The 27,584-nt window shown below is 40.9% G+C and overlaps 3 protein-coding genes across 3 annotated transcripts; 1 reads left to right on the forward strand and 2 right to left on the reverse strand.

Moving 5' to 3' along the window:
* Window positions 1–1,385: 1,385 nt before the first annotated feature.
* LOC146630137 (uncharacterized) lies at window positions 1,386–10,742 on the reverse strand. Its single transcript, XM_085356536.1, has 4 exons — window positions 10,673–10,742; window positions 2,994–3,156; window positions 2,013–2,136; window positions 1,386–1,706 (listed from the first exon to the last, which is right to left on the reverse strand). The coding sequence occupies exons 1-4, from the start codon at window positions 10,740–10,742 to the stop codon at window positions 1,386–1,388; spliced, it is 678 nt and encodes a 225-aa protein (XP_085212662.1).
* A 7,169-nt stretch (window positions 10,743–17,911) lies between these two features.
* Window positions 17,912–20,816, reverse strand: rps19bp1 (ribosomal protein S19 binding protein 1). The gene is made up of 4 exons (XM_085355614.1): window positions 20,672–20,816; window positions 19,249–19,422; window positions 18,895–18,992; window positions 17,912–18,503 (listed from the first exon to the last, which is right to left on the reverse strand). Exons 1-4 carry the CDS (start codon window positions 20,724–20,726, stop codon window positions 18,354–18,356), a joined length of 477 nt encoding a protein of 158 aa, XP_085211740.1. The 5' UTR covers window positions 20,727–20,816; the 3' UTR covers window positions 17,912–18,353.
* Window positions 20,817–21,493: 677 nt separating this feature from the next.
* On the forward strand, window positions 21,494–25,827 carry LOC146630139 (3-mercaptopyruvate sulfurtransferase-like). The gene is made up of 2 exons (XM_085355615.1): window positions 21,494–22,143; window positions 25,034–25,827. Exons 1-2 carry the CDS (start codon window positions 21,564–21,566, stop codon window positions 25,330–25,332), a joined length of 879 nt encoding a protein of 292 aa, XP_085211741.1. The 5' UTR covers window positions 21,494–21,563; the 3' UTR covers window positions 25,333–25,827.
* The last annotated feature ends 1,757 nt before the right edge of the window (window positions 25,828–27,584 follow it).

Consider the following 27,584-nt stretch of genomic DNA (forward strand, 5'->3'; position numbering starts at 1 on the left):
TACTTCTGCTGTTAAAGTGAATTAATGAGAGCTTCCCGTCTAGGTTAATTTCTTTTTCATATTGTTCCTGAGTGAAATAATTACAATTTTTAACAAAAGAAGAGAGAAAGTTACTTTCAGAATCTATTTCTGGATCTATTATATTATGCTCCTTATATTCACAATCTAGATCAATTACTTTCTGTTGAAGAACTAATTTCAACGTGTCCATGTCATTTCCTGGTGTAATTGATACATTGGTGTCAGTTATACTTGTCCAGATCCTCCATGTTCCTCACTATCAGTACTTTTGCCTCTTCTGGTGTCCCGTTTAGCTTAATGAAAATCTTACAGTTTGTTACCAATGTATGTTGTATTTTACCGTTCTTCTTCAGTTGCCTTGCCTTCCTCGCGATGTCTGCGTTTTTTCGTGTCAGATGCTCATTAATGAAAACGTCCGTGCCTTTCAGTTTGCGTCCTTGTTTCAGCAGTGCGACCTTGTTCTTCCGATTGACAAATCTCATAATGATGGCCGGCAGTCTGTCACTCCTCCTGGGCAGTGAGTGACATGCTTCTATGTGCTCCAGGTCCATCTCTATCCCCTTGCTTTGGAGGAAGGACGCCACCTGTTGCTCTACCGAGCGGGTCTCCTCGTCGCTGGGCTCCCCGACGTTCCCGGCCACCGCGCGCGCGTACGAGCGCGGCTTGATTTTAATACCGCTGATGACCACGTCGTTCGTACGGGTGTACTGCTCCAGCTCATCCACCCGCCGCTCGAGATCCATGATCCGTCTGTCCTTCTCGGCATTTTGGAGGCGTAGCTGTTTTACCTCCTCCAGAAGCCCCAGAAGCAGCTCCTGCTGTGCCCTGACTGCGGCCACGTCTCCGCACAGCGCTCCGAGGGAGGTTTTAATGTCCTCAACCTCCTCTGGTGTTGGGCCTTTCTTGGGTGGCATACTGAAGCGAGAGCACGAGGCGGCCACCACGAGGGACCCGGAAGCGGAATTTCTGATGATGGCGCCTGGCTAGGCCTGCTGGCTGATGGTGGAGCCTGGCTGTGGCCTGCTGGCTGATGGTGGGATAAACAACCTCCCTGCCCGTGCACACTCTCTGATGCACAACAGCAGTCACCGGCTGACCTGGGACGAAAGACAGATTTCATGGAGACCCCTCTCAGTACTCATGAAAGCTGTACCCCAACCTGAAGCCGAGTCAACAAAGTCTCCATGTGCTTTGAAGAGGTGTTGCTTGTAAAAGATAAATTAATATCTAGGCTGTCCAAAGGTCAAACGTAAAAACGTTGCTGGAACTTTACATGTCTAAATAACACTGAGCAACTTGTGTGGTGTATCTTGCAAAAGTAACACAAGAACATTTCCAGTCAAAGTGCTGTATAGTCGATGTCTTTAGACTGTACTGTGAAGGATTCTTGCTCTGATTTCCCTGACCCGAGGACTCTCTTTCACGCTGCCAACATCAATGCCATACACGGTGGTCTGGATGAATGTGCAGAAGTTGTGCAATGCTTCGTCATAGGACACAGCAAATACAAAATGTGCCTTGAAAAGCTCATCAAAAGCTGCAACTCCCGTCTGCGTCACACAGGGGATGACCTTTTGATCTAGGACAATGTAGAAAGTCTGGATGATGTTCTTTCTTTCTCCAACACACAGGAGGAATGGCTGAGTGGGGCCAGCCTTAAGAAAAGTCTCCATGCTACCTCCCACCTGAGGGAGTGAAAGAAACCAAATGATTCACATTAAACAAAATTGGTAATTGGATGTTGAGTGGCAGTGCTGCCTAAAATTAAGACAATATTAGAATGTTTTACTTCGGGCCCACAGTTTTTTGTTCCAATGTGTAATTTTAGTTTTAATGGAAATAATAATGTGCCGGCGCTGCAACACCAAGCCTATCTGGCATAGATATATCTGCTGCACAGTGGAACCCCTTGCCCTCTTAAAACATCTGATAATCTGGATCTTTTCTCATCAAAAGAGAAAGCTACTTTAACACATTTCTAAAAATCATACCTTCATGAATTTCATTAGGTGGTGAGCAGCATCTGATGTGCTAATCTTTGAAGACTTCCTTCCTTTAGATGTTGGAGGTAACAAGTGAAGCAGCAAAAGAATGGCAGCCAACTCGCAGTCCCAAACAACAGAATAGGAATTAGGATAATCGCAATTACTGTCATTTTACCCTTCTCACCCTGCACACAGTCTGTTTGACCTGCTCCCCTCAGGCAGGAGGCTCCGGTCCATTCGCACCAGAACCTCTCGCCATAAGAACAGTTTCTTCCCCTCTGCTGTTGAATACATGAACAATAACCGTATAACTGTTCCCACCACTAACACATGACCCTATGCTGTGTTCACTGCATCATTCCATGTTTGGCACTGATCACCACCTGCACTCATGTATATATCATGTATATATCTATCTATCTACTTAGCACTTTTAATTCTTGTTCTCATTTTTATTTTCATGTCTATTTAAGCTTAATTTATAACAGTATGTTTGCACTGAAGCACCGCAGCAATTTCCTAATGTTGTAAACCCGCTCAACATTTGGCAATAAAACCCTTTCTGATTCTGATTCTGATTAAGGTCCACAGCAGTCATTTTTTCAATGTTATTCAGTTTTAGATAACTGATAATTTTTCAAATAAAGCAGTTTTCCACTGTCATCAGTATGGTATGAAAATTCATTTCAAGACACTTAAAATCTTCTGGCCACCAAGTGACGTAAATATTGAGTCATAACAATACTACATTATGTAACTTTTTTTGTCAAACTTTAAATGCCATTAAAGTTTGTAAATTCCTTTTCATACCATACTGAAATGAACAGAAACCCAACGTAATTTATAAAATCAAAAGCTGTATTCCAATTTGTTGTAAAGGTGCCAAAACATGTTTTGATTTAATAGTATGGTCCACTAATATATTGTGCTGTGGGAATTGTGAAAATGCTGTAAAGACATGTGAAGTCTACCATCTCCAACTTACCACCCTCGTCAGAGTCCCCCTGTGCAGAGACGAGCAGGTCATCCAATTCTGTACTCTGAGACAGATTTTTGCAATCTTTGATGATTCTTGGCTTAAAGAATGTTGGCCACTTTGCAAGGAATTTACCAGACACTTCCTCCCCAAACAGCATTGCGAAGTCTTGGTCTTGTTTTAACACCCACAGTGTTAAAATGCAGTAACGACTAAAATCCACACTTACACTTTTCAGGAATCAACTCCCGATGTGTTATTTTAACTCAATTAAGTGTTGAACTAACTCGGAACTCTGTTGAAATCTACTAACACTGAAAAATCAACACTGGCATTTTTGCTGTGATGATGTTATCCAAACTTACGTTCCGTGATGTTGTCGTTCTTTTTGCTCAAAGAGCAGGTTCTGAGAACTCACGACCGCAGTGCACTTCCCCAAGATGTGATCGAATTTGCGCTCAAAGGTGTTATTCGAGCTAGCCCCTCCAGATGTAATCCAGTTTTTCACTCAGAGGTCTTGTTCTGAGTATTCACGGCAGCTGTGCGTTCTCCAAGATCTTCTCCGTGCTGCACTCGACGAGCCCATTTTGAGAAACTCACGCCTCGTCCCACCATTTCAATCCCAGCGGGCAGCCTTGTGGGGGTTTGAACAGCTGGTTCCGCTTCCTTAATTCTGCGATAAGCCAGGGCCAAGCCAGCTCCGATCAACCAGAACCCTGTTATCATGGTTCCGAATAGGTAGATATCTTCAGCAGTCAGGCTCACCCGAGCCCAGACTTCTCGTTGAGAAGGGGTGTCAATTGCATTCAGAGACCAGTTGATCAAATCCATAATTCTCTTTTAGGTTTTAGAGAACAGACTGTAAGAGAATGTTCCAGGGAAAAGTAATACAAAAAACACGAGACTAGACAAGGACTAAGCAGGGAAGCTAAGGGAGAGGAGGAGGAGAGGAGAAAAGTGCGACCGCCTTCGTCAAGAGCAAGTCAATTTGGGGTTAGTATCTTGCCCAAGTACACTTGACATGCAGACTGGGGAAGCCTAGGATCGAACCACCAACCTTCCAATCAGTAGCTGATCTGCTCTACCACCTGAGCCACAGCCAACCTAAAAATAACAAAAATAAATAAATAAAAACCAAGCAACCTTTGTTACTTAACCTTAATTAGTTAACTAATTAGCTTTACAGCATCCACACTATTATGTAGCAAAGAAAAAAAAAAAACCTATAATATAGATTCCTGAAAGTAGCCACCCATTGCTTTGTTGAAAGTGCTGCAAACCCCTGGCCTTCTCTTAATAAGCTTCATGATTTAGTCACCTCACACCTGTTTCACTTTACAGGTGTGCCTTGTCAGGCCAGGTTGGTACCCTGCTGACAGGCTGATTTCACAACTGTTAGAATTCATATTATGGCAAGAACCAATCAGCTAAGTAAAAAAACAAAATCCATCATTACATTAAAAAGGTCCTGTCTTTATTCATTCATCCATTTTGTGCCACTTATCCAGGTTTGTGTTGTGGTCTGTCAGTTGGTTTGTGTACTAACTCTTAAAATTTTGTATTAGAATTTACTGAATTCCTTTCCTCCCAGTCTTCATCAGATTATCTGCCAGTTTTGTATGGTAAACAGACTAAACCAAGTTAATTTTGTGAAACTTACCTTTTGTGTTCTAGCAGTCCTTTCCCTCCTCTTCCAGTATCTCCTCATTGACTGCAGGAGTACTCCTCCTTTTCCATCTCATCACATGGACCCTTCAATGATTACCTACCGCTTCACCTGCCTACCTATGCTCAAACAACTCCTCAGCAAGTCACCACCCTGCAGACCCAAACCCCTTCTGGACGTCGCCTTCTAATAAATCAAGTAGGCAATCTGGATCAGTCTTTTTTTGTCTTTATGGATTTTTTGGGAAGCTTTGGGATTAACTCATCCTGTGTCCTTCTCCCTAGACAACTCACCTCTGCGACCTGTACATTTTCCCAGAGCTTTGTGAAAGCCCTATTTGTCGAAAAAAAAGTCCTTGGTCTTCCATGGTCTCTTGTGTTCTGGGGGCCTCTGGATGTCTGGAGTTTTGATCTCCTCCATACCCGCTTCACACCCCGGAGGACGGGGCTGTGGCCCCCCCACACACTCCCTAGCAGATCATTACATGGAGAAACCTTTGGAATGCAAGCGCGCGGATCCACACAGGTATGCACACGGGTGTTCACTGCTCGTAGACCCAAATTACACCTTTCTTGGCTGCTACTTCGAAGCACATCTGTCCTGTGTGCTGCACAACAACATTGAATATTTAGTATTTACTGCTGTTTACACTTAGCTAGATTAATGCGATGGTGTTGTGTTTAGTATGTTGCTTTGGTTTTTTTTTCTGCTTGTTTTCTATTCTTCTCTCAACAGGTGATCCATGAGATTTTTATTTTTTTTCTCCCCCCCCTTTCTCACTGTCCCTCTCCCCTTCTGTTTTTCCTTTCCTTCCTCTTTCTTTCTCCCTTTCCTATCCCTCACTCATGTCTGTCCCGTCTGTAACATCTGAAAATAAAATATAATAAATAATAAAAACAAAGATCGACCAAATGGACCAATACGGCAATGCCACGATGATCCATTTGGCAAAGTAAATCCATTGGGTAACCTTGTTGGTCTTCAGACAACAATTCTGATGGCTAAAGAACCAAATGGGACAGGCAGAAAAAAAAAAAGAAAAAAAAGAAAAAAAAAGAAAAGAAAAAAAGTCCTGGGTCTGCCTGGGTACCTCTTCCTGTTCAGACTTCTGGTGTTTATGGTAGGATATTAGAAAAGAAGTAAACTATTCATTCAAATATAGAAAGCTGCTGGTTGCAGTTTTCTATATTACTTAACAACTGATTTATTGTAAGCTTCAATGGCAAATCCTCAGTTTTAGCAAGTGCTACATGCTGGTATATACAGATATATATGATATGACTTCTAATTGTGATATTAACTAAATAGTCTGACTAAAGTCTCAGGCGAAATCCTTACAAAGAAAATATGACTAATAAACATGTTTAAGACATTTACAGGCTCATCATTTGGAGAACTAGTTTCATGACTTTAGTCAGAGAAATAACTGCTGACTGCATGTATCTGCATAATTTCTGGTAGGTTTCGAAACAGATACTGATTAAATGTGAACGTCAATCCGCGGTTTGTTCTGAATGGACAGATTTTAGTCATAATAATACACGTAACAGAAAAAAGAAAATATGAGGAGGGTTGGAAAATGGCTTCAGTGGCTTGCGTCACTATTTCATACTGTATGAGGTGGTAACTGTACTTAAATCTATACTCGGCTATTTGTTTTTCTCTTTACTTTTACTACCTACATTTTTTAACAAAGATCAGTAGGTTCTACTCATCATATTTTTAAACCAGATTCGTTACTCCAGGTTTATTTATAGCGTTTATATTCAGGGGTTAAAGTGGGCTGGAAGGAGTGCAGGTGTCTGCATTTTGTGGTCGCAATACTTCAAAATCTAGCTAGCTCTACAGAAGAAGAGGAAGCAGGAAGAGAGACGTGTTTTCAAGTGGCAGGTTATTTCAAATTCAACATTGTGTTGCTAAAGGCCCAGCTGCTTTACTTCACAGGGTGGGGGGGTCAGATTTGAAGGTAAAGACTGCTCAGTGACACTTGATAAACTTTTGGATTGAATCTGTATAGGAAGTGTTTTGATTATGTACAGTGGGGCAAAAAAGTATTTAGTCAGCCACCGATTGTGCAAGTTCCCCCACCTAAAATGATGACAGAGGTCAGTAATTTGCACCAGAGGTACACTTCAACTGTGAGAGACAGAATGTGAAAAAATAATCCATGAATCCACATGGTAGGATTTGTAAAGAATTTATTCGTAAATCAGGGTGGAAAATAAGTATTTGGTCAATAACAAAAATACAACTCAATACTTTGTAACATAACCTTTGTTGGCAATAACAGAGGTCAAACGTTTACTATAGGTCTTTACCAGGTTTGCACACACAGTAGCTGGTATTTTGGCCCATTCCTCCATGCAGATCTTCTCGAGAGCAGTGATGCTTTGGGGCTGTCGCCGAGCAACACGGACTTTCAACTCCCGCCACAGATTTTCTATGGGGTTGAGGTCTGGAGACTGGCTAGGCCACTCCAGGACTTTCAAATGCTTCTTACGGAGCCACTCCTTTGTTGCCCGGGCGGTGTGTTTTGGATCATTGTCATGTTGGAAGACCCAGCCTCGTTTCATCTTCAAAGTTCTCACTGATGGAAGGAGGTTTTGGCTCAAAATCTCACGATACATGGCCCCATTCATTCTGTCCTTAACACGGATCAGTCGTCCTGTCCCCTTGGCAGAAAAACAGCCCCATAGCATGATGTTTCCACCCCCATGCTTCACAGTAGGTATGGTGTTCTTGGGATGCAACTCAGTATTCTTCTTCCTCCAAACACGACGAGTTGAGTTTATACCAAAAAGTTCTACTTTGGTTTCATCTGACCACATGACATTCTCCCAATCCTCTGCTGTATCATCCATGTGCTCTCTGGCAAACTTCAGACGGGCCTGGACATGCACTGGCTTCAGCAGCGGAACACGTCTGGCACTGCGGGATTTGATTCCCTGCCGTTGTAGTGTGTTACTGATGGTGAGCTTTGTTACTTTGGTCCCAGCTCTCTGCAGGTCATTCACCAGGTCCCCCCGTGTGGTTCTGGGATCTTTGCTCACCGTTCTCATGATCATTTTGACCCCACGGGATGAGATCTTGCGTGGAGCCCCAGATCGAGGGAGATTATCAGTGGTCTTGTATGTCTTCCATTTTCTGATGATTGCTCCCACAGTTGATTTTTTCACACCAAGCTGCTTGCCTATTGTAGATTCACTCTTCCCAGTCTGGTGCAGGTCTACAATACTTTTCCTGGTGTCCTTCGAAAGCTCTTTGGTCTTGGCCATGGCGGAGTTTGGAGTCTGACTGTTTGAGGCTGTGGACAGGTGTCTTTTATACAGATGATGAGTTCAAACAGGTGCCATTCATACAGGTAACGAGTGGGGGACAGAAAAGCTTCTTACAGAAGACGTTACAGGTCTGTGAGAGCCAGAGATTTTCCTTGTTTGAGGTGACCAAATACTTATTTTCCACCCTGATTTACGAATAAATTCTTTACAAATCCTACCATGTGAATTCATGGATTTTTTTTTCACATTCTGTCTCTCACAGTTGAAGTGTACCTCTGGTGCAAATTACTGACCTCTGTCATCATTTTAAGTGGGGGAACTTGCACAATCGGTGGCTGACTAAATACTTTTTTGCCCCACTGTATTTTCATATTGTGAAAACTCCTGCAAAACAAAGCTATATTAACTATATACTATACTATATTTATTCAAATGATTTTTATGCATCATTACTTTTTGTGCAGTATGTGGAGTTCTTCTTCGAAGTTTAGGAGACAAGTCTCTATTTCTTGTTGACTAGAGCACACCATGGGGTTAATGCTTGTATCCTTTTAATGAGTATTGCATCAACTATTATACATTGCAATTCATGTTAAAAAGAGACTTTATCAAAAATCGTATGTCAATCGTATGCCAACAACCTTGTCCAGGTCATCTACGCTGCCTTTGCACCTATTGTAGAACAGGATTGCTGCAGGTTTCATATTTTCCCCATCACTGCCTGTGCTTTGTGCTTAAAAGCATTCTCCCCTCAACTGGGGACGTAGGACTCCGCCATGGTCATTTTGGTGAAGGCAAAGACGGATGACAGAGTCTTCCTCTGTTGGAGCGAAACAAATCTATCGTAACTCTGGTTTGTTTCTTGTGATTGTGCCAACCAGAGCCAATTTTTTTTTCTCCCTCTTCCTTCTGAGGAGTTATACTGCCAAGATGAATTACGCAAAGTTGTCCCATGTGACAGTGTGTCCTTGGAGTCCTTCTGTCAGTTGGAGCACAACTGCCTGGGAACTACCGGGTGGGGAGTGTGATTTTTTTTTCCCCCCGTGTAAATTTGCACCTTCCAGGCATAGGAGGTTACCGCAGCACGGGTGACCCAGATTTTAATGCCATATTTTGCGGGCTTGTTGAGCATATACCGTCGAAATCAACAGCAGCCTTTGAATGCAACAAGCTGTTCATCAACACGCACGTCAACCCCTGGACTGAACAACAGGGGAAAACAAGCAACCCATTTTTCCCACAGGATATGAAATGCAGCAAGCTTATCATCCCTGAAGCGTCCCGGGCAGGTGAGCCTGTCATCAAAGTGGATGTTAGCACTGATCTGAGAATAGCGGTAGTGGGACATCATCGCACGAAATATTGCCCATCTGGTCTTGTCATCCCACAAATCACGTGTTGCTTCATGCCTTGAGTGGTAGATGCCAGCTAGAATCAAAATTCCAATGTAGGCTTTCATCTCAACTTCCTATACATCCCTCCAATTCTCACACCTTTGCCACCCATGCACGAGCTTTGTCATTCTTCATTGGATACAAGTTCTGTTTGGATCCCAATGGCTTTTTCCCCCAAAATCACCTGGGTTCTACTTGTGTGTAATTCTGAAATTTAATAGTACATTGGTTAATTTATTATATGTTATTCTCAATTTGCTCTACAACTCCTGCTGCACTTATCATCTTCAAAATACCTGGTTCTTGGATTGTGTTTGTGATTGTGTTTACTGAGCTAAGTAGGCAGGACAAGTACCATGACATCCTGGACCCTCACAGTCCAGTAATGCTGCATGAACACTTTCCAGGAAATGGGTCTTTGGCGGGGTTTCCCCAACATCTTTCTGTAAATGAATATTCAGTGATGTATGAAACAATTTTTAACAATATTTCTTACTTTCATGCACAGTTATGTGTGGTGTTATTTAAATTTCTCATTAAGGTTTTGGTAGTTTAGATACACATGACAGTATGATTTCAAAATTCTATTTTTAAAAACGAACAGATTGCATTTTATTCAGTTAATTTATCTTTTTTATGTAACCTGCACCCAGTTTCTGTGAGACAATGAGACACATTCATTTGGAATGACAAAGTAATATTACTAACTTACTTTCCCGTCTTTGGCAATCACTTTTCATCAACATCCAGAGTCCCCTTTTTTGCATGAGGAGTTTCAAGTTGTAGTGCTTTGTTACGTTCCTGCCACTACAAGGCCTGCAAAAACATTACTGCTACACTATGGACAACCCCATCCATGTCATGTCTTTCATTGAAGAACAACATTTAAGGAGCCCAAACACATGCATTCCAAGCCTGCAGTTTTCTGAAATGCAGGGAAAAGTACATGGAACTACTGTTAGTAGTACTTTTAAACCAGAAATATTAAATTGTCATACAGTTATTGATATAAATGTACACACATTTCTTAATATATACACAAAGATCCTTAGCATTTTTCATGATGTGGCTCAAACATCAATGAAGACCAGGAAGGTTGAACGTCTATGATGGATGCTGACCAATGATTATTGAAAAGTACTTCTGCAGCAGATCCTCCAGACTTGTTTTGCAGAACGTAATTGAAATTGTTTGGAGGAGTACCAATGATCCATCACACACAAACATTACACGCCTTTTGTAGACCTTTTTTGAAGTACTTCTTGGGAAGAGAAAGTGGTTTCATTTAGGTTACAAATTAATTTCTTTAAGAATATTTACAGTGTCAAACTACATCAACTGAAATACGTTACCTGTTTCTTTGAAGGTAACGAGTTCATATTCTCCTTGAGCATGGAGGCTCTGGAGCATCAGCAACCTCATCATCAAGTCAAGTCAAGTCAAGTCAAGTTTATTTATAAAGCACATTTAAAAACAACCAAGGCTGACCAAAGTGCTGTACAATAAAATACAAATATAAAATACAATAAAACGCAAGTACATAAAACATCTCACTGATAAAACAATAAATTAAAACAATAAGTTAAACCTTGCTAAAAGCAAATGAGAAGAGGTGAGTTTTAAGAGCAGTTTTAAAAGTTCCTAGGCTTGTGGAGAATCTGATGTGAGGAGGTAAACTGTTCCACAGTCTGGGTGCAGCCACAGCAAAAGCCCTCTCTCCCCTAGTCTTTAATCTGTACCTGGGAACATCTAAAAGCATCAGGTCTGCTGACCTCAAAGATCTCCTGGGGCGGTAAATGCTAAGAAGCTCTGCCAGGTAAGGAGGTGCAGTACCGTTAAGAACCTTAAAAACCAGCAGTAAAATTTTAAAATCAATCCTAAAAGCAACTGGGAGCCAGTGGAGAGAGCAGAGGACCGGAGCGATGTGGTCTCTCTTTTTGGAACCGGTCAGCATGCGAGCAGCAGCGTTCTGCACCAGTTGGAGGCGATGCAGACAGGAACGATCTAAATCATCATTCTAACAAATCAAATCACTTTTATTGTCACATCACATGTGCAGGTACATTGGTACAGCACATGCGAGTGAAATTCTTGTGTGCGAGCTTCACAAGCAACAGAGTTGTGCAAATACAATAATGTAAACAGGCAAAATATACGAATGGCTAAATCTGAAACTAATAAATATATGTACAATATATAATAGTATATGCAAAAAATAATAATTTCTGGATGTGTATACTAAATGTTTTTCTACGTGTGTGTGTGTGTGTGTGTGTGTGTGTGTGTGTGTGTGTGTGTGTGTGTGTATACACACATATTTTACAAATTAAATAGAGTCAACAATAAATAAAATATATAAAATATACAGAGTTGAGACATGTGCAAAACAGTGGCATTACTGTACAGTACGGAGTGCATAATGTTGAAGTTCCAGTAGTGAAGCTGAGGTGTCTATGACGTGTTCAGCAGTCTGATGGCCTGATGGAAAAAGCTGTCTCTCAGTCTGCTGGTTTGGGACCGGATGCTGCAGAACCTCCTTCCTGATGGAAGTAGTCTGAACAGTTTATGGCTGGGGTGACTGGAGTCCTTGATGATCCTCCCCGCTTTCCTCAGGCAGCGCTTCCTGTAGATGTCTTGGAGGGAGGGAAGCTCACCTCATCAAATGAACTAATACTAACTAATTAAAACATGCTGTTGATGGACATTTCTATATCTTGGTAAACAAACTGACTTTTACGACCATATTTTTCAGACCATAAAGCGCACCGGGTGCACTGTCAATAAATGGGTCTGTTTTCATGCATAAGGCGCTCTGGATTATAAGGCACATTAAGCAAAACAAAACAGTCAGATAAGTCAAATTTTACTCAACTAATTCTTCTTGCTTCCTCCACTTCCGTACCATTGATTTATTAATGTTGAATTCTCTGGCAGCTGCTCTATTCCCATGTTGTTGCAGTATATAAATGACTAACCTCGTATTGTGGATGGATTGTCTCAGTTGTTCTCTTGACTTAAGGGAGCTGTTCTGATGGACTTTATAATGATAACGCAGTGCAGCCTGGTAATACTTATTTAGTGATGAAAACTTTATATGGCCTCATGTAGCCATCTGCCTGAATCACTTCACCGAGATGATATTTATAACAAGCTGAACAGTGTTACTTATTAAGCTTTTTTTAGTAACTATGCAACATACTTGGGCTTTTCAATTCACATTTAATTTTGATCTAAGTAATAACTAAAAATGCTGATCTTTCATTCCCTTATGTGATTATGTCACATTTGATACGGCAATGTGAGAAACTAGTATCATGTGAAAACGGTGACAAAAATAGGTTTTACAGAAGTGATCACACGATGGATGTGTAACAGCAGTAGAATAACACAAGCTGCTGTGTGACTGATAATAACAGTGATCATTGTATCAATAACCCACTAAACTACACAGAGGAGAGGCCAAAACACAAGGGGAACCTAACAGACAAGAAACTAAACAGGGAATACAAGGAACTCAGAGCATAGAATAAATTCAGGACTACCTAATGAACCTTAAATCATCATCATTATAATACATAACAATCACCAAAACACAAGAAAGTCAAAATGCTGGGTCAAATGATCCAGATCCATGACAGCTGCCCTGCCAAACAAAAGAGACTTTGAATTATGGTTCTGTCAGGAAGCTCCTCTTTGGTGCTTTCTGTGACCTGTGACCACGAGAAACATTAGGAGGTGGTCAGAGTAGGCCTTAGCAGGTCTACAGGGCTTTTTTGACTGACCGGGAGACACTCTGTGAGCCTCACACCAAGGACATCAATGGGCTCACTGAGTGTATCACTGACTACATAACCTGCTGCACCGACTCCATTGTTCCAGCTCTCTCTTCACATTGCACCGTTGCCTCTGGTGAATGTCCTGACACCCTTCTCCTACCTATCACTTTCACTCACGAACAGGTTCAGAGGCAAATGAGGAGACTCCAATCATGCAAGTCTGCTGGACCAGACAGGGTGAGTCCCCACGTCTTCAAGGTGCCCCCCAGCTTTGTGGAGTCTTTCAGAAACTGTTCATGTTGAGTCTGAGTCTGCAGAGGGTCCTAGTTCTGAGGAAGACATCACGCCTCGTCCCTGTACCAAAGACGCCACGTCCCAGTGGCCCCCAGGATTCCAAGCCGGTGGCACTGACCTCCCACATCATGAAGACCCTGGAAAAATCATCCTGGACCAGCTCTGACCCGTAGTCAGACCATATCAGCATCAGCTGGATGCATCAGCAGGGGTGATGAGATAGAGTACCGGGCTGTGGTTGACTCCTTCGTCACGTGGTGCAAGCAGAATCCTCTGCAGCTCAACGTGGCAAAACTAAGGAATTGATTGTGGACTTTAGGAAGACCAGGAAACCCTTGACCCGTGTTTCAATCCAGGGGTCGATGTGGACATTGTGGAGGACTATAAATACCTTGGAGTACACATGAACAATAAACTGGACTGGGTTACAAACACCACTGCACTTTATAGGAAAGGCCAGAGTCGTCTCTATTTTTTTTTTCAGTTCAATTCAACTTTATTTATATACCACCAAATCACAAAAATTGCTGAAAGCCAGGTTTTCATTGCGTAACTGTCTTTTTTTTTTTTTTTTTTTGCCTGTCCCATTTGGTTCTTTAGCCATCAGAATTGTTGTCTGAAGACCAACAAGGATACCCAATGGATTTACTTTGCCAAATGGATCATCGTGGCATTGCCGTATTGGTCCATTTGATCGACCTTTGTTTTTATTATTTATTATATTTTATTTTCAGATGTTACAGACGGGACAGACATGAGTGAGGGATAGGAAAGGGAGAAAGAAAGAGGAAGGAAAGGAAAAACAGAAGGGGAGAGGGACAGTGAGAAAGGGGGGGGGGAGAAAAAAAATCTCCTGGATCACCTGTTGAGAGAAGAAGAATAGAAAACAAGCAAAAAAAAACCCCAGGTAGCCACCGGGAGTGAGCCGGTACATACCTGAGTGCCCAGCCCCGGACACCAAGAACCACCAATGCACCGACCCCTGAGGGCATCAGTCACCGGCAGGGAGTGTGGTAAGGGGAGATAGGCCTTGGAGGGCCTGGGAGTTCCCAGAGAGGTGGAGTCTAAGACCCGACCTGACATATAGACACAGACAAACAGGCACACACAGACACAAACATGCATTCCCACCCTCATGCACACATATACAAACACTCAGCACTCACCCAACGTAAGGATTGACATAAATGGACATGTACACACAATCACACTCCCCAAACATACTCTATACCCTGGGTCCAGGTACCCTCGCCCCCAGAGGGGGAAACAGAACCCAGACCCAAGAGATGTTACCCTTCCCCCCGGGGTGGAGGCAAGCAGACCGTCCCAGGCTCCGCAGCAGCAGGTCGTCTCTATTTTCTGAGGTCCTTCAACATCTGTCAGACAATGCTCCGGAGTCTTTTGTGGTCAGTGCTATCCTCTATGTTGTTGCATGCTGAGCACCATGTCAACATTCTTGATATTTATTTATAATCACCTCCGTCAATCCTTGATATTTATTCTTGAGTGATTTGTATATATTGTGCTATTTCTTAAATGTCTTAAATCTGTAACATATAGTATTGTTATATAGTCTAGTCTGGTTCTGTTACTGTTATTTATACTGGAGCAACTGTAACCCACATAACTTTCTTAGGGATTAATAAAGTTTGCAGATTCTGATTTCTGGAAATCTGACCATCCAAAATGGAAGATATGGACCATAGAGACATCTCTGCAAACTGATGTAACAATGGTTGAAGTTAAGTTTTGGACTCAAATTCAAAATAATGGTAGAATAATGGACCAAGATACTAAACTGTATTTGAAAAGATACTGTGACGTCTTACAATCGCCAGTTAAACCATAAATAAATTTGGTCTGTGATATGGAGTAAAATATTTAAAGTTTGTTTGCAAAAAATACAGATTCTGTGGAGGACTGTATGTCTGGGACCAGCACAGAAGCACAGATGCACTTTTTAGAGATGTTTTAAAAGAAGAAAGACTATGCTATCAGTGCACCCAGGGTTCAGGTGCAAGGCTCATGCAGCTAAATGTTTGACAGAAATAGAGAAAATGTTATTTTATGTCATTTGTTTGACTTTTGTTGTAGAAAGTTAAGATGTTTCGTCGGCATGCAATGTGTCTGGGAGAATACGACGGCCGCGGGCTGAGTTCCTTTAGCCATCAGTATTGTTAACTTTAGCTAGTATACTAGTTTGCTAACATAGCTGATAAGACTAGTGTCAATCTCACTTTGGCCGTACAAATGATAGGTCCTGCATTCTATTGATATTATACTTTATATACATTGAACTATAAAATAAAATTTTCTTAAGATGGAAACTACATCAGAGCATTAAACAGGCTGATGTTATTTGGGGTTAGAGGGTCTAAAAGGCTAAAGATGATACAGATGATAAAGACATGACTTCCTTATGAAATATTATGTAATCCTGCAGATTAATTTACTCCAAAATATTGTTTTTGTCAACAAATGTGTAGCATTCATAGCATTATGTCCCATATTAATATAACGTTAAAACACAATGTTAGAAAAATGTTAATGATATAACTATGATGAAATTTAGGGTTCTAAAGTCACTTATGCACACTAGCCAAACAGCCACTGCGAAAAATCACATTAAGAACGTACCAGTGCTTTAGTGTGCCATCATGTCCATGTCTGGGTTGTTCACGTTGTACCCTAAACATTTCTTCGACTCAAGTTTGACTCCTTTTTTCTGAGAAAAGAGGATGTGGTGTTCTGATTTGCCTTGACGACATGAGTAATTAAAAAAACATGAAAAATGGTGGAAACCCTTTAGGTCTATGGTGGCACTCTTTCCCTTAAACAAAAAAGCCCATCTCGAAGGGGAAACAGTTAAGAGCTCACTAAATGAAACAGCTTTTTTTGGTTAATCTTTAAAAAAAATGTAAAGAGTGAAAATGTCTGTGCTCTTCCCCTCCAAACCTTATTAGTTCACCTTTTAACCTAATAAAAGCAAAATATTACAGTTTTTCTCCATTGGTTTGGCTCATTTCTTGAAACACTTATTTGGTTTCAATACCTCCTTTACCTGATTTCAGAATCAGTATTTGCTTCATCTGACTTCAACAATTTCAACAGAAAACTGCAGTTTACTGTATGATACAATTCTCATTATAATCCTTATTTTGTTGTCTCCCAATCAAATCTATCTAATATTGTAGGTTTTACTGTAACATCTCAGTAAGTCATCAGTATTTCCCACTCCCCTTTCTATCAAATACCCCTGCAGTACTTCCTCATAGGCCTATCACTAGTTTAGAACCACTGGAGTAGTGGCCTGTAGTATATTGAACCTGTGGGGGAGAACATGTAATTGTCTAACTGTAGTATATGATTCTTCTGTATGACTGATTTTACGTTCTTTACTCTATTTTAGAGAATAATGGCATTGGAAGGACATGAGACCCCTCACATCCTGGTGTTCGTGGATAAAGCTGGCTTCAACCTGGCCAAGGGCCGAAAACGTGGCCGATTTTGTGTTCATACAATTTACTACTGTAATGTACATTTTCTTTTTACATATGTATAAAACTTTCTTTGCATGTGAATAATAAATGGTTATAATTTCCTTGGTAGTGTGAGTGCAATCTGTGATGTCAAACCTTGGAGGCTACTCTTTTCTGTTGTATATTGTTGGTCCTCTGCTATAGTGACAAAACATCTAAACATTTTGTATGGCAGTACTCACACAATGCCAAAGGGACGATGCATTTTGGGGGCACTGACTATTCAGATTAGAAAGAAATATAGTTTTGACACATGAGTGAACTGTTTTAGGGGAGATATGAGCTTTTGCAGGTGGACCATGTTGTTGTGATCAACCATCCAGGTTTAGTTTGACAAAAGCACCAAGAATGATGAGAATGTCCAATCTGTGTCGAGAAATGAGCCAAAGCTATTGAGAAGGATCTTTGCCATTTTGGAGACACTGACTGTTTAAATGAGAAAGGGATTTAGATTGAAGCCCGAGTGAACAGTTTTGGAAGAGATATGAGCTTTTGCAGGTGAGCTATAGTGTTGTGCTAAACTGTAAGAGTGTTTTGCCAAATGATCTTAGAGTTTTGAGAATGTAATTTCTGTTTCAAGAAATGAGCCAAACCAGTAGAGAAAGACTGTAATCTGAACTGAACAAGAATAAACCCATGACAGGAGTCATTATTTCATTACTTTAATAAAGCAACAAGTTTGAGGACGACCATATCAAAACACGTGTTTATAGGAGGAATGATGAAAATGATGGAAGCTATTAATTCAAGGTCGTTGCAATAGAAATAACAAACCTTTGTGTTGACTGTGATATTATTTAATAATTGATTAATTAGCAACTAATATCTTTATATCTATCGAGTGTGTCATGCAGCTTTATTCCCAGAATTACAGCTTTTATTGAAAAAAATAATTCAATAATCTTAAAAAAAAATAAAAAATTCTAAGAAGTTATCAAAGAAGAAGGGATGAGAAACAGAAATGTATTGTATAAGTCATCCATAAGCCCATAATTTCAGGAATTTGCTCTCTCACACCGCCCTGTAATGGCTCTTGCTAAGCTTATCTGGTTATTAAGCCATGAATATGGTGTTTTTCTTGGCTGTGAATTAAAGGGGAGCTTCATTACGTTTGTAGTTCACAAACAATGAAACAAAGGACTCGCGAGCTATGACTGACACAAGTCATATCTCAGTCATTTCCTGTCTCTTTGTCAATGATTTTTCATACTTTGTCTATGAACTTCAACCTGTGGTTGGTTCAAAATGTACACATTACTCACACAGACACCCTTGAAAGAAAAAAAAGAAAAAGAAAAAAACCCTGAACCATACAGACACTACATGAACATTAATGAGAACAAAATCTGGTCCAGAAATCCACTTCGATCCTCCAAACGCAGCCCTGGAGCTTCTGCTGTGGGCGCAGTGTCTTTGTGTCTGTTTTATTTCTTTTCCTCCACAGTCCTGCCAAAGTATTCCTTCTGAAACTGCTGGAACTCCTCCTCTGTGAACAAAGACTTTGCCTCTTTGGCCTTCTTCACAGGCCTGTCCGGGTGATTTCTTGACTGCCTCCCTTTATTGTGGTTCACGATCTATGTCAGACAGAAATCAAATCAGCACGTTAGGGCCACCTGTAGACAACAAAAGCAGTTCATCAGTAGCCAGTGATGGCTATGAATCTATTTGGGTTATCAATAATGCAAAAAATAAATAAATAAAATCCTGGGATTTGGATCTTTACTGTACAGTTTATTTTTTGCCGACATTAAAATTGATACCACTGCTGAATCTACGAGCAGGCTGAGAGATACCACCGGATGCCACCAGTGTTTTTGTGGCTGTGAGCAAGCTGCTTTTTTATGTAAATATGACTCTTCTTTTTAAATCCTGCTTAACATTTTGGACTCCAGTGTTTCAAGAAGAGATAAAAGTCACAGACAATGACAGCACTTGTAAAATGTGAGGGACTGATGACCTGGTTACCTTCAGTGTGTCAGAATCTGTTGCTTTACAGCCAGTTGCCATAAAGTATTTGAGGTTCTCACTCAAATGGCTCTTCCCCTGCTTCTTCCTGAACTCCTCTACAATTCAAACCAAAGAACAAGAAATTTAGAGCAACATCAACTAGACTGTAAAAGAGTAACAGAACAATTATTCAGGTTTAAGTTCTTTTTCAGTGGAAGGCTGTACATTTTACAACTGAGTTTAAGACCAATGCTGCCACCTACTGGTCCTTACATAAAAACGCAAAAGCCTCTGTACCAATTGTTTTTACTTTTTCACAGATGTCTTTTATTCTAAGCATGAAGAAGACTGAAATACAGCAAGCAGACTGACCCACTGCAGACTTGATCCTCTTGTCTTTAACAGTGGCTTTGCTCTTGCCAGGCCCGAGACGGCCTTGCAGTCTTTTGACCTGCTTGGTAACTCCCTGCCGCTTGGTGCTCACCAGCTCCATCACTGTGGCTGAGCTGGGGGTCTGCTGCTGCTTCTTCTTCACTTTAGTGACATCTGGCAGGAAACACATGGCAAAAAGACACGCACAAAACCCAAAGTAAGCTGCAGACAAGGAAACATGTTCTTTTAAGAGTGTGAATCGATCTTTTTGTCATTCAAAAGCTATACACTAATTATAGCATATCTGAATGGAATCGTGTTGCACTGGCTCACAACATTAATAAAAATTGTAGTAACAAACAGAGCTATAAAAAAATGAATGTGAAATGCATAAAAAAACAGCAGTATTGTTAAATTACCAGTGTATTACACTTATAGATAGCAATGGAGTATCACAGCAGCAGGGAGATCAGTCCAAGTGTGGTCCACTGTGTGTGTGTGTGTGTGTGTGTGTGTGTGTGTGTGTGTGTGTGTGTGTGTGTAGATGGGAGGGGTATTAAAAAAAAAATAGAATTTAGAAGCCTGATGGCTATGAGAAAGAAACTTGGAGAATCTGGCTCTTCTGCTCCAAATACACACTCTTCATCTGAGACAGGAAGTGCAGACATTGCTGTGCTCCCATTACAAGAGAACAAAGCTAGAAACTTAGTGCTGCTGTCCACCTCCTCCACAATGTTATTGATGAGAAGCTGTGTGTGGTACACCAGTCCCCATCAATTGTCTCCACTTGCCGCATGCTTTCATGCTGGGAGATGATTTGTGTTGAATGCGGAACTGAAATGCACATTGTGAGTCCTAAAAGGTGATAATCATTAAGACATGGAACTGTGGACTGTTTTTAGGAACTAGTATAATGGTAAAATTCTTGAAGAATGATGGTACAACTGCATGGTTCAGTGAGGTATTGAAGAGGTCTGTGAGGACATGACCCAGCTGGTCAGCACATTCCTTGAGCACCAGTCCCGAGGCGCTGCTTGGGTACGTCAGTTCTTCTCAGGGTCCTCCTGACATCAGCTGTGCTGAGACCAAGTACCCGCTCACCCGGATGAGGAATTGCTTTCCTCACAGGAATGTTATGTAGGTTGAGGTTAAGCATAGTACCGTTATTCAAATACGTCTTCTTCGGGCTCTACGTTGCTATGGTTTAATGACGACAACGTGAAAACCTCCGAAATAATATTCAAGTAATCAATTTTAGACCTTAAAGCAACATTGTAAACCCCCTCTATTACGGCCTAACTATAACAATGTAAAAAAAAAACCCAGATCAGTCACAAGTTATGGTCAGAATTATAATAGCGAGAGCGCTAATATCCAATACTGTTAGCCAACTGGCACAGCAAGCTCAAGAGGCTAAACTGACCTTTAATGTCATTGCTCAGCAGCTCCAGTCCTCTCCTGATCAACGAAGCCGACATCCTGATTCAAGCTACAATCGTTTTCTTCTACTTTCCACAAACTACATCCACAGAAATGTGCTTTTATAACCGGGTAACAACATGTGGTTCCATAAACATCCGGCAAGCTCGCGTGCGTCGGTTAAAAGCAGTCGGCTTGACGATGTAAAATGAACAAAGTTCCTACCTGGATGACCTGTTGTGCTATTTCAATTACTTTAGTTTTAAATTTTTATTCTTCTTATTCTTCTTATTATTATTATTATTAGTAGTAGTAGTAGTCAGTGCGCCCCAGGGCAGCTGTGGCTACAACGTAGCTTGCCATCACCAATGTGTGAATGTGTGTGTGAATGTGTGGATGACTGAATGTAGTGTAAAGCGCTTTGGGGTCCTTAGGGACTAAGTAAAGCGCTATACAAATACAGGCCATTTTAGTAGTAGTAGTAGTAGTATCAAAACAGAACTGCCAACTCTCAAATCAAATATGCTACAATATTTGATCTTGTTCAAATATGGAACAAGTGGCTCCAATCCTCTGTTATTTTCACTTCACACGGAGATAGGTTAATAGATTACGTTTTCTGTTGGAGTTGGAAAAATGTGCATGTCTCGCTGCAGACTTATGAATGAGTGTCGGTTCAGACTTTGTCTAAAATGTAGGCTAATGCCATTTTTACTGTGTCCCCCTTTCACTTTTATCAGTGTCAGGTGAGCCGAGGGGCGTGACGGTTTGGCTTGCGCTCTCTCGCCACCATTAGTACCTTTGCTCACTCGACCGCTCCCGACTTTTGGCTCGGTTTTGTTAAATATTGTGAAACTTAGGTAAACTTTGTAGCCTGTCTGCATCTCCAGTTCACCATGGCTCTCCAAGCCACCGCTCTGGTCACCTCTAAGTGGCTGGCTCAGGCTGTAAAGGTCCAGGGGAAAATGCGGGTCTTGGACACTTCGTGGTATTTGCCCAAACTGCGGAGAAACGCAAAGACCGAGTTCAAGAAGAAGCATGTGCCGGGAGCAGCTTTCTTTGACATTGACCAGTGCTGTGATAAAACCTCTCCTCTGGACCATATGTTGCCGTCAGAGGACTATTTTGCGGAATACGTCGGGAAATTGGGAATAGAAAACGACACGCACGTCGTGGTCTACGATGGCAGCGAGTTCGGGGCGTTCTCGGCGCCCCGCGTGTGGTGGATGTTCCGAGTGTTCGGGCACAGTGCGGTCTCTATGCTCAATGGGGGGCTCAGGAACTGGGAGCTGGAGGGTCGACCTGTGAGTGACCGGTACGTCAGACCCACAGCGACCGAGTTCAAAGCCTCTCTGAACCGCTCGTGGATAAAAACCTATGAGGATATCCTGGATAACCTGGAGACTAAAAAGTTCCAGGTGGTGGATGCCAGGCCCACAGGCAGGTTCAAAGGACTGGACCCTGAACCCAGAGACAGTGAGTAGTCTGCATTAGAGCCTTTATGATGGTTACATGGTTACAGTCCTGCGTGCCCCACTCAGGCTTTTGAAGAGATCCATTCTTCTCAGAACTTCATTACATTTTCAGATTACTGACACCCTTATTTCAAATAGCATCCTCAGACTACAGGCACACTGACATGAGGGGGCGTGCACTGTATCTTTATTCTTATTGCCTCTTGATGACAAATGCGTTGATTATGATTAAGATAACTTCACAACTCAGCTATTGTTGGGACACACTTGTGCCAGGATTTCCGGCCTGACTCATGTCCGTGTGTAACTGAAATACTTCTAAAGAACCCAACGTTACACTCTTTTCCCTTGGAAAAGATGGTGACATGCATTTTTTTAATAGAATTTTTATCTTGGTCAAAGTGATGACTGAGTGACTCACAGTAACGTCCCACAGTAGCTTTTATTACGTGCATTGTTGATAGTAACTTTTTCATTAAAGGGTTTATAGACAACATTGATGATCTTATTGTGCCTGTTTTTAAGATAAACAGAATGATTGAACCAGTCAACTTGTTTAAGAGTGTTTAAGAATGACTGATCAAAAACTGGTTCGAGGATTGCACCTGGAGGCGGGTATCAATTACCAGTTTGAAATTCTCCAAATGTCTTCCTGTTGTCTGCGCAGATTTGTTTTTCTGGCAGTTGTACACTTCAGACTTCAAACTGATGGCAGTGGAGGTGGATAGACACACAAACGTGTCACAATAAGTTATTATTGGGGAGGATATCATGGCTCATGATATTTTATGTTATTGACCCCTGACACTCCTCTCTTTACTAGTGATGGGATAATTAATGAACAAACATGGACAATAATTAGTATCTTATAAAACACAATTACAGTTTGACTCTGACAGTGACGTCAGGGTGACACGGGTATGCAATGGGGGGGGACAAGATAATGGTTTGCTAGTTCCTTGTACATTACATAGAGTTTTATGGAGTTTGCGGCTTGGATGACTGAACAACACAAACATGAAAAGAGGTCAGGCAGACAGGCCGTACTTAGCCCACATTTTAGCTATAGTCAATGAACCACACACACACACACACACACACACACACACACACACACACACACACACACACACTGCTGTGCCACAGTAGCAGACAAAGTGAATGGTTAAACGTTTAGATGCAGCAATAGTCCAACCTTTGATCTGCTGATGTTTTTAAAGACGGCACTCAGTGAATGGACAAAACAGTGATAAGGTATAGATGTCTTATCCATATACGTCTCACAGTACACACACTGTTAGAGGGTAAAGCTCTGATGTGCTGTTACAGGGCTCCTCTGCAGGCAGAACACTTCTGAAAGCAGTTTGAGCAGTGACCTTTCTGACTGCTCTCTTAAAAAAAAACAAAAAAAACTTCCCTTTTCATTGCATGTGTAAATCCAACCTGGATTTAATTTTGGGGGAAACAAATAAAACTTTCACATGCTAAATCTGCTCTTCTGATTGACTCCCTTGGGAGTATAAGCATCAGTTTTTGTAATGTCTGTTTTCATATCAAACATCGATACAAACACACATATTTGTCTGTGGTAGTAAAAACGTAGCAAATGCGGGTTTCGCTTTCTTTTCCTCAATTCAGAGTTTTGCTTTTGAAACACTGAACCAATTTCCCACTATAACTGATATAGTCAAGACTAAAATACCGCCTGTCCCAGTGTGGTTGTGGTTTATTAACACCTGGCTATTTTTTTTTTTTCACATTTAAAATGTGATCTGAAGAAAACCCTTTCTGGGGTTTCGTCCACATGGTCCTTCTGTAGCCAAAAGATCACAGGGTTGAGTCATCAATGATCACATTATGTTCCGTTTTTTTTATCTTATATTTAAGACTGTCATCTTCGGTCATGGACTTTAACAGTCCTCTGACTCATGCCTCTCTACTGATTTATTCAGAGTCGAGTGCAGCTGAGCTGGACCAATATAACTTACGCCTCTTACTCTTTCTGATGCTAGCAGAGTGGAGATGGAAATGCCGTAATAAGAGGCGGTCAATACAAAGGCAGATTATAATGATTTGCTAATCATGTGTACTGTATAACAAGTTATTCAGAAATGGGGATCATAACAGTTTTACTAATGGCACTAAACATGTGTGGTAAAATTATTTGTGATGTAAAAGGTCACTCCAGGATTAGAGACTACATCAAGGAGGGGTGTAGCTAGAAAGGTCTAAAAAGTAAAGCCAAAACAGAAGTGCCGTAAACATGAATTCTTTTTAATGGCTGGCACAACTTCAATAGTAAGCCTTTACCCAGTGATTGTGCAGTGTCATTGGTTTCACAGTTGCTTGCCACATGTGGTTTTAAAACACCACAGTCACAATGATGAAAATGCATCACAGCGAGACTTCACTTACTAGTCAATGGGTGATGTCATAGTTACTACTTGCTACTTAAAGAAATGACAAGAAAGCTTGTCTAAGAGAGTTTGGGCTGTGTTGAAGAATAAAGGTTGTCTAACCAAATAATGACAAACTCTGTTTTTGCCTCATATACTGTATTTCCATGTATCTTTGTATGTGTTTCAATAAATTGCTGCACATATTTTCCATTTTCCCTGCAAAATATTTAGAATAAAGAGCAACAGCTCAAGAATTTTACTGTAGTCCACATTCAAAGTGTAGAACATAATCCAGACTGAGAAAAACAGAAGGGATCAACACAGGGTTAGCATGACTTAAAAGCCTCACCAAGGCTAATCAAGATCTCTAAAGGTCTTTTTAATTGCATGTTTCTGTGTAACTGCCCATTTCTTAATTAATTAAGAGTACACATTTGCTATTTCAGATTATTTAATCATATTCTGAATGTATCTGCTCTTTCTGATTGACAGACACAGAGCCGGGCCACATCCCTGGCTCCATCAGCATTCCTTTCCACGCCTTCCTGTCACCTTCTGGCCACTTCCTGCCAAAGGAACAACTCCAGGCTCTGTTTGCCCGTGCTGGTGTGGATCTCGACTGCCCGCTTTGTGTCTTATGCGGCTCTGCAGTGACCGCGTGCCACGTGGCACTGGCGGCCCACGAGTGCGGGCACCCGGGGGTGTCGGTGTATGACGGTGGATGGTCGGAGTGGTACACCCGCGCCGTGCCCGAGCACGTCATATCAGATGGGAGAGGGAAACATTTGTGATAACAGGAAGGACCTGTGACCGATGGTTTTAGGCTGGATCACTTGTGCTGTTGTTGCTATTGAAGTTTGGTCATTTGGGATTTGTATGACTTCCTCCTGTGAAGCCACAGCCAGCAGCACGATAGCAAAATTTCCCAGAATGTCCAAAAAGCTCCTGTATTAATAATACACCACTGGGGATTTTTTTTTTTTTTGTTCATCTTTTATATACTGATAGATGATTTGTGATTAAAGTCAACAATATGTGGACACTAAACTGAACTTCTTAACCCCGTCCCACCACCTCAAGTCTCCACCTGTTGGCAGCTCATGGACTCAAAGACACCTACACTTTGTAATCTTGTGTAATCTTTGGTAAAATAAATATGAACATGTTTATCGACGCAGTAACTGATTAAAAAGGACTGAAAATAGACAAAGAGCAGAGTCTCCTTTGTTAGGTTCTTACAATAATGCAGTTTAAACGATGGACTTTTGACTTGTTGACTGATTAGAGCCTAAGGATAGTGATGTTTTTCTGTTTGTTTTTGGGGGTTTTTCCGTTTCCAAAGTCAGATATCCTGAGAAGTTTGTGTCTAAAGAAAAAATAAATTAATATATCATCATGATTGCTACTGTCTCATGTCATGTTACACATTGCCAATTACTGTACAGCATTTTAGAAGACTCTTTTTCTGTGGTGGCTTAAAATGATTTCAGTGATGCAATGTTGATGCTAAAAATATTGCTTTTAATATAACAAGTAAATCACTTTTGCCATATACAATAATCATTTCTTGAGTAAAGTTCAGCATGAACAGATATAAAATAGACTTGCACTAAAGGAAACAAAAAGGTGGCATCAAAACCCACTTTGCTGTGACGTACTTAGTGATAGTCACACGTATTACACGTAAGGCATTTTTCCACTGCATAGCAAAGGGGTTGCTGTACATAAGTTGAAATGTTAAAGCTGACCTGTGACAAGGAAGTGAGACTCAAATGTCCTCTCTTCCTCTTTCGCATTAAAAAAGCCTTTTGCTTTTTCTGAGCAGTATAGTTGTACATGTGTCACCGAGAGGACATGTTCATTATTTGTGCTGTTGCAGTGTGGGAGTAGTCACCCTGTCCTGGCTCTTAACTGGTGAGTGTGGTGCTCTGATAAAAGATTTCTGTTATCTTGCTGTGAACATGAGCTCCTTTGGGAAAGTTGTTGGTGATAACTTAGAACAGCAGTGAAGTCCCAAGATAATCTCTTGGTTTGTTTTTTATGTCATAAATAATTGGGGGGTTTTACATTTTAAGTTTAATTTTATTTTATTTCAGAACACAACATAAATTCTAGTTAGACTAAAAACAAATAAAAATACTAACAATAAGAAAAAGCTCGCTTGTTTTAACACTGATTATATTTTCAGGGCTTTGATGTGAAGTTATCTTTGTGAAGTTAATATTTATCCCTTTCCACTTTATAATAACCAACATTAAATGCCATTTGAGTTTGTGTTTCTAAAGCTTCCACTCGAGGGCAGCACTACACTAGAGTTTTAAACCTTGGCATTCAGCACTGTTGTATAATAGGAGCTCAGGTGAAATAGTCTGAACATTTAATCATGAGTATTTTTAATTAGTTTCTCTGAGCAGCTTTGCTGAGCACCTGCATCTACACACAGAGTTGTCTCAGGATTGTATCCACTTGAAAAATGTGTTACTTTGTATAAAAAATGGCTTTAATTCTTAAATAATTCTTGTTAAAGTGTTGTCGTAAATCTCACCCAAACGGTCGCAGCAGATGGCTGCCTCGCCCTGAATCTGGTTCTGCTGGAGGTTTCCTCCTGTTAAAAGGGAGCTTTTCCTTCTCACTGTCGACAAGTGCTTGCTATTTGGGGGTCATGTTATTGTTGGGGGCTTCGCTCTATCATTATAGTGGCCTTACATCACAAAAAGTGCTGTGAGGGAACTGTTATTTTGATTTGGTACTATGTAAATAACATTGAACAGAATTGAAACTGACATTGTTAAAAAACTTGTGGAACAGTGAAGCATTTACTCGTCAAACAGTAAATGAAGGTTTTTCTTCAAGAACATCTCCAACATTTTGACATTTATTAAGTATCTTTTGGTTAGTTACATAATTAAATTCATATTACGATCATTTATTTGTCTATACATAACTATTAATGTACAGTTGGTGATCTTAACTTGGCTTTAATGTCCTTTATGAGTCTAATGGGCACCATAACTTATATAAATCACGTTTTAAATAAATGTTG

The sequence above is a fragment of the Diplotaxodon limnothrissa genome, linkage group LG6 (assembly GCF_057381915.1).
Source record: "Diplotaxodon limnothrissa isolate DT_005_m linkage group LG6, D_limnothrissa_male_GT1.1, whole genome shotgun sequence".
NCBI lineage: Eukaryota > Metazoa > Chordata > Actinopteri > Cichliformes > Cichlidae > Diplotaxodon > Diplotaxodon limnothrissa.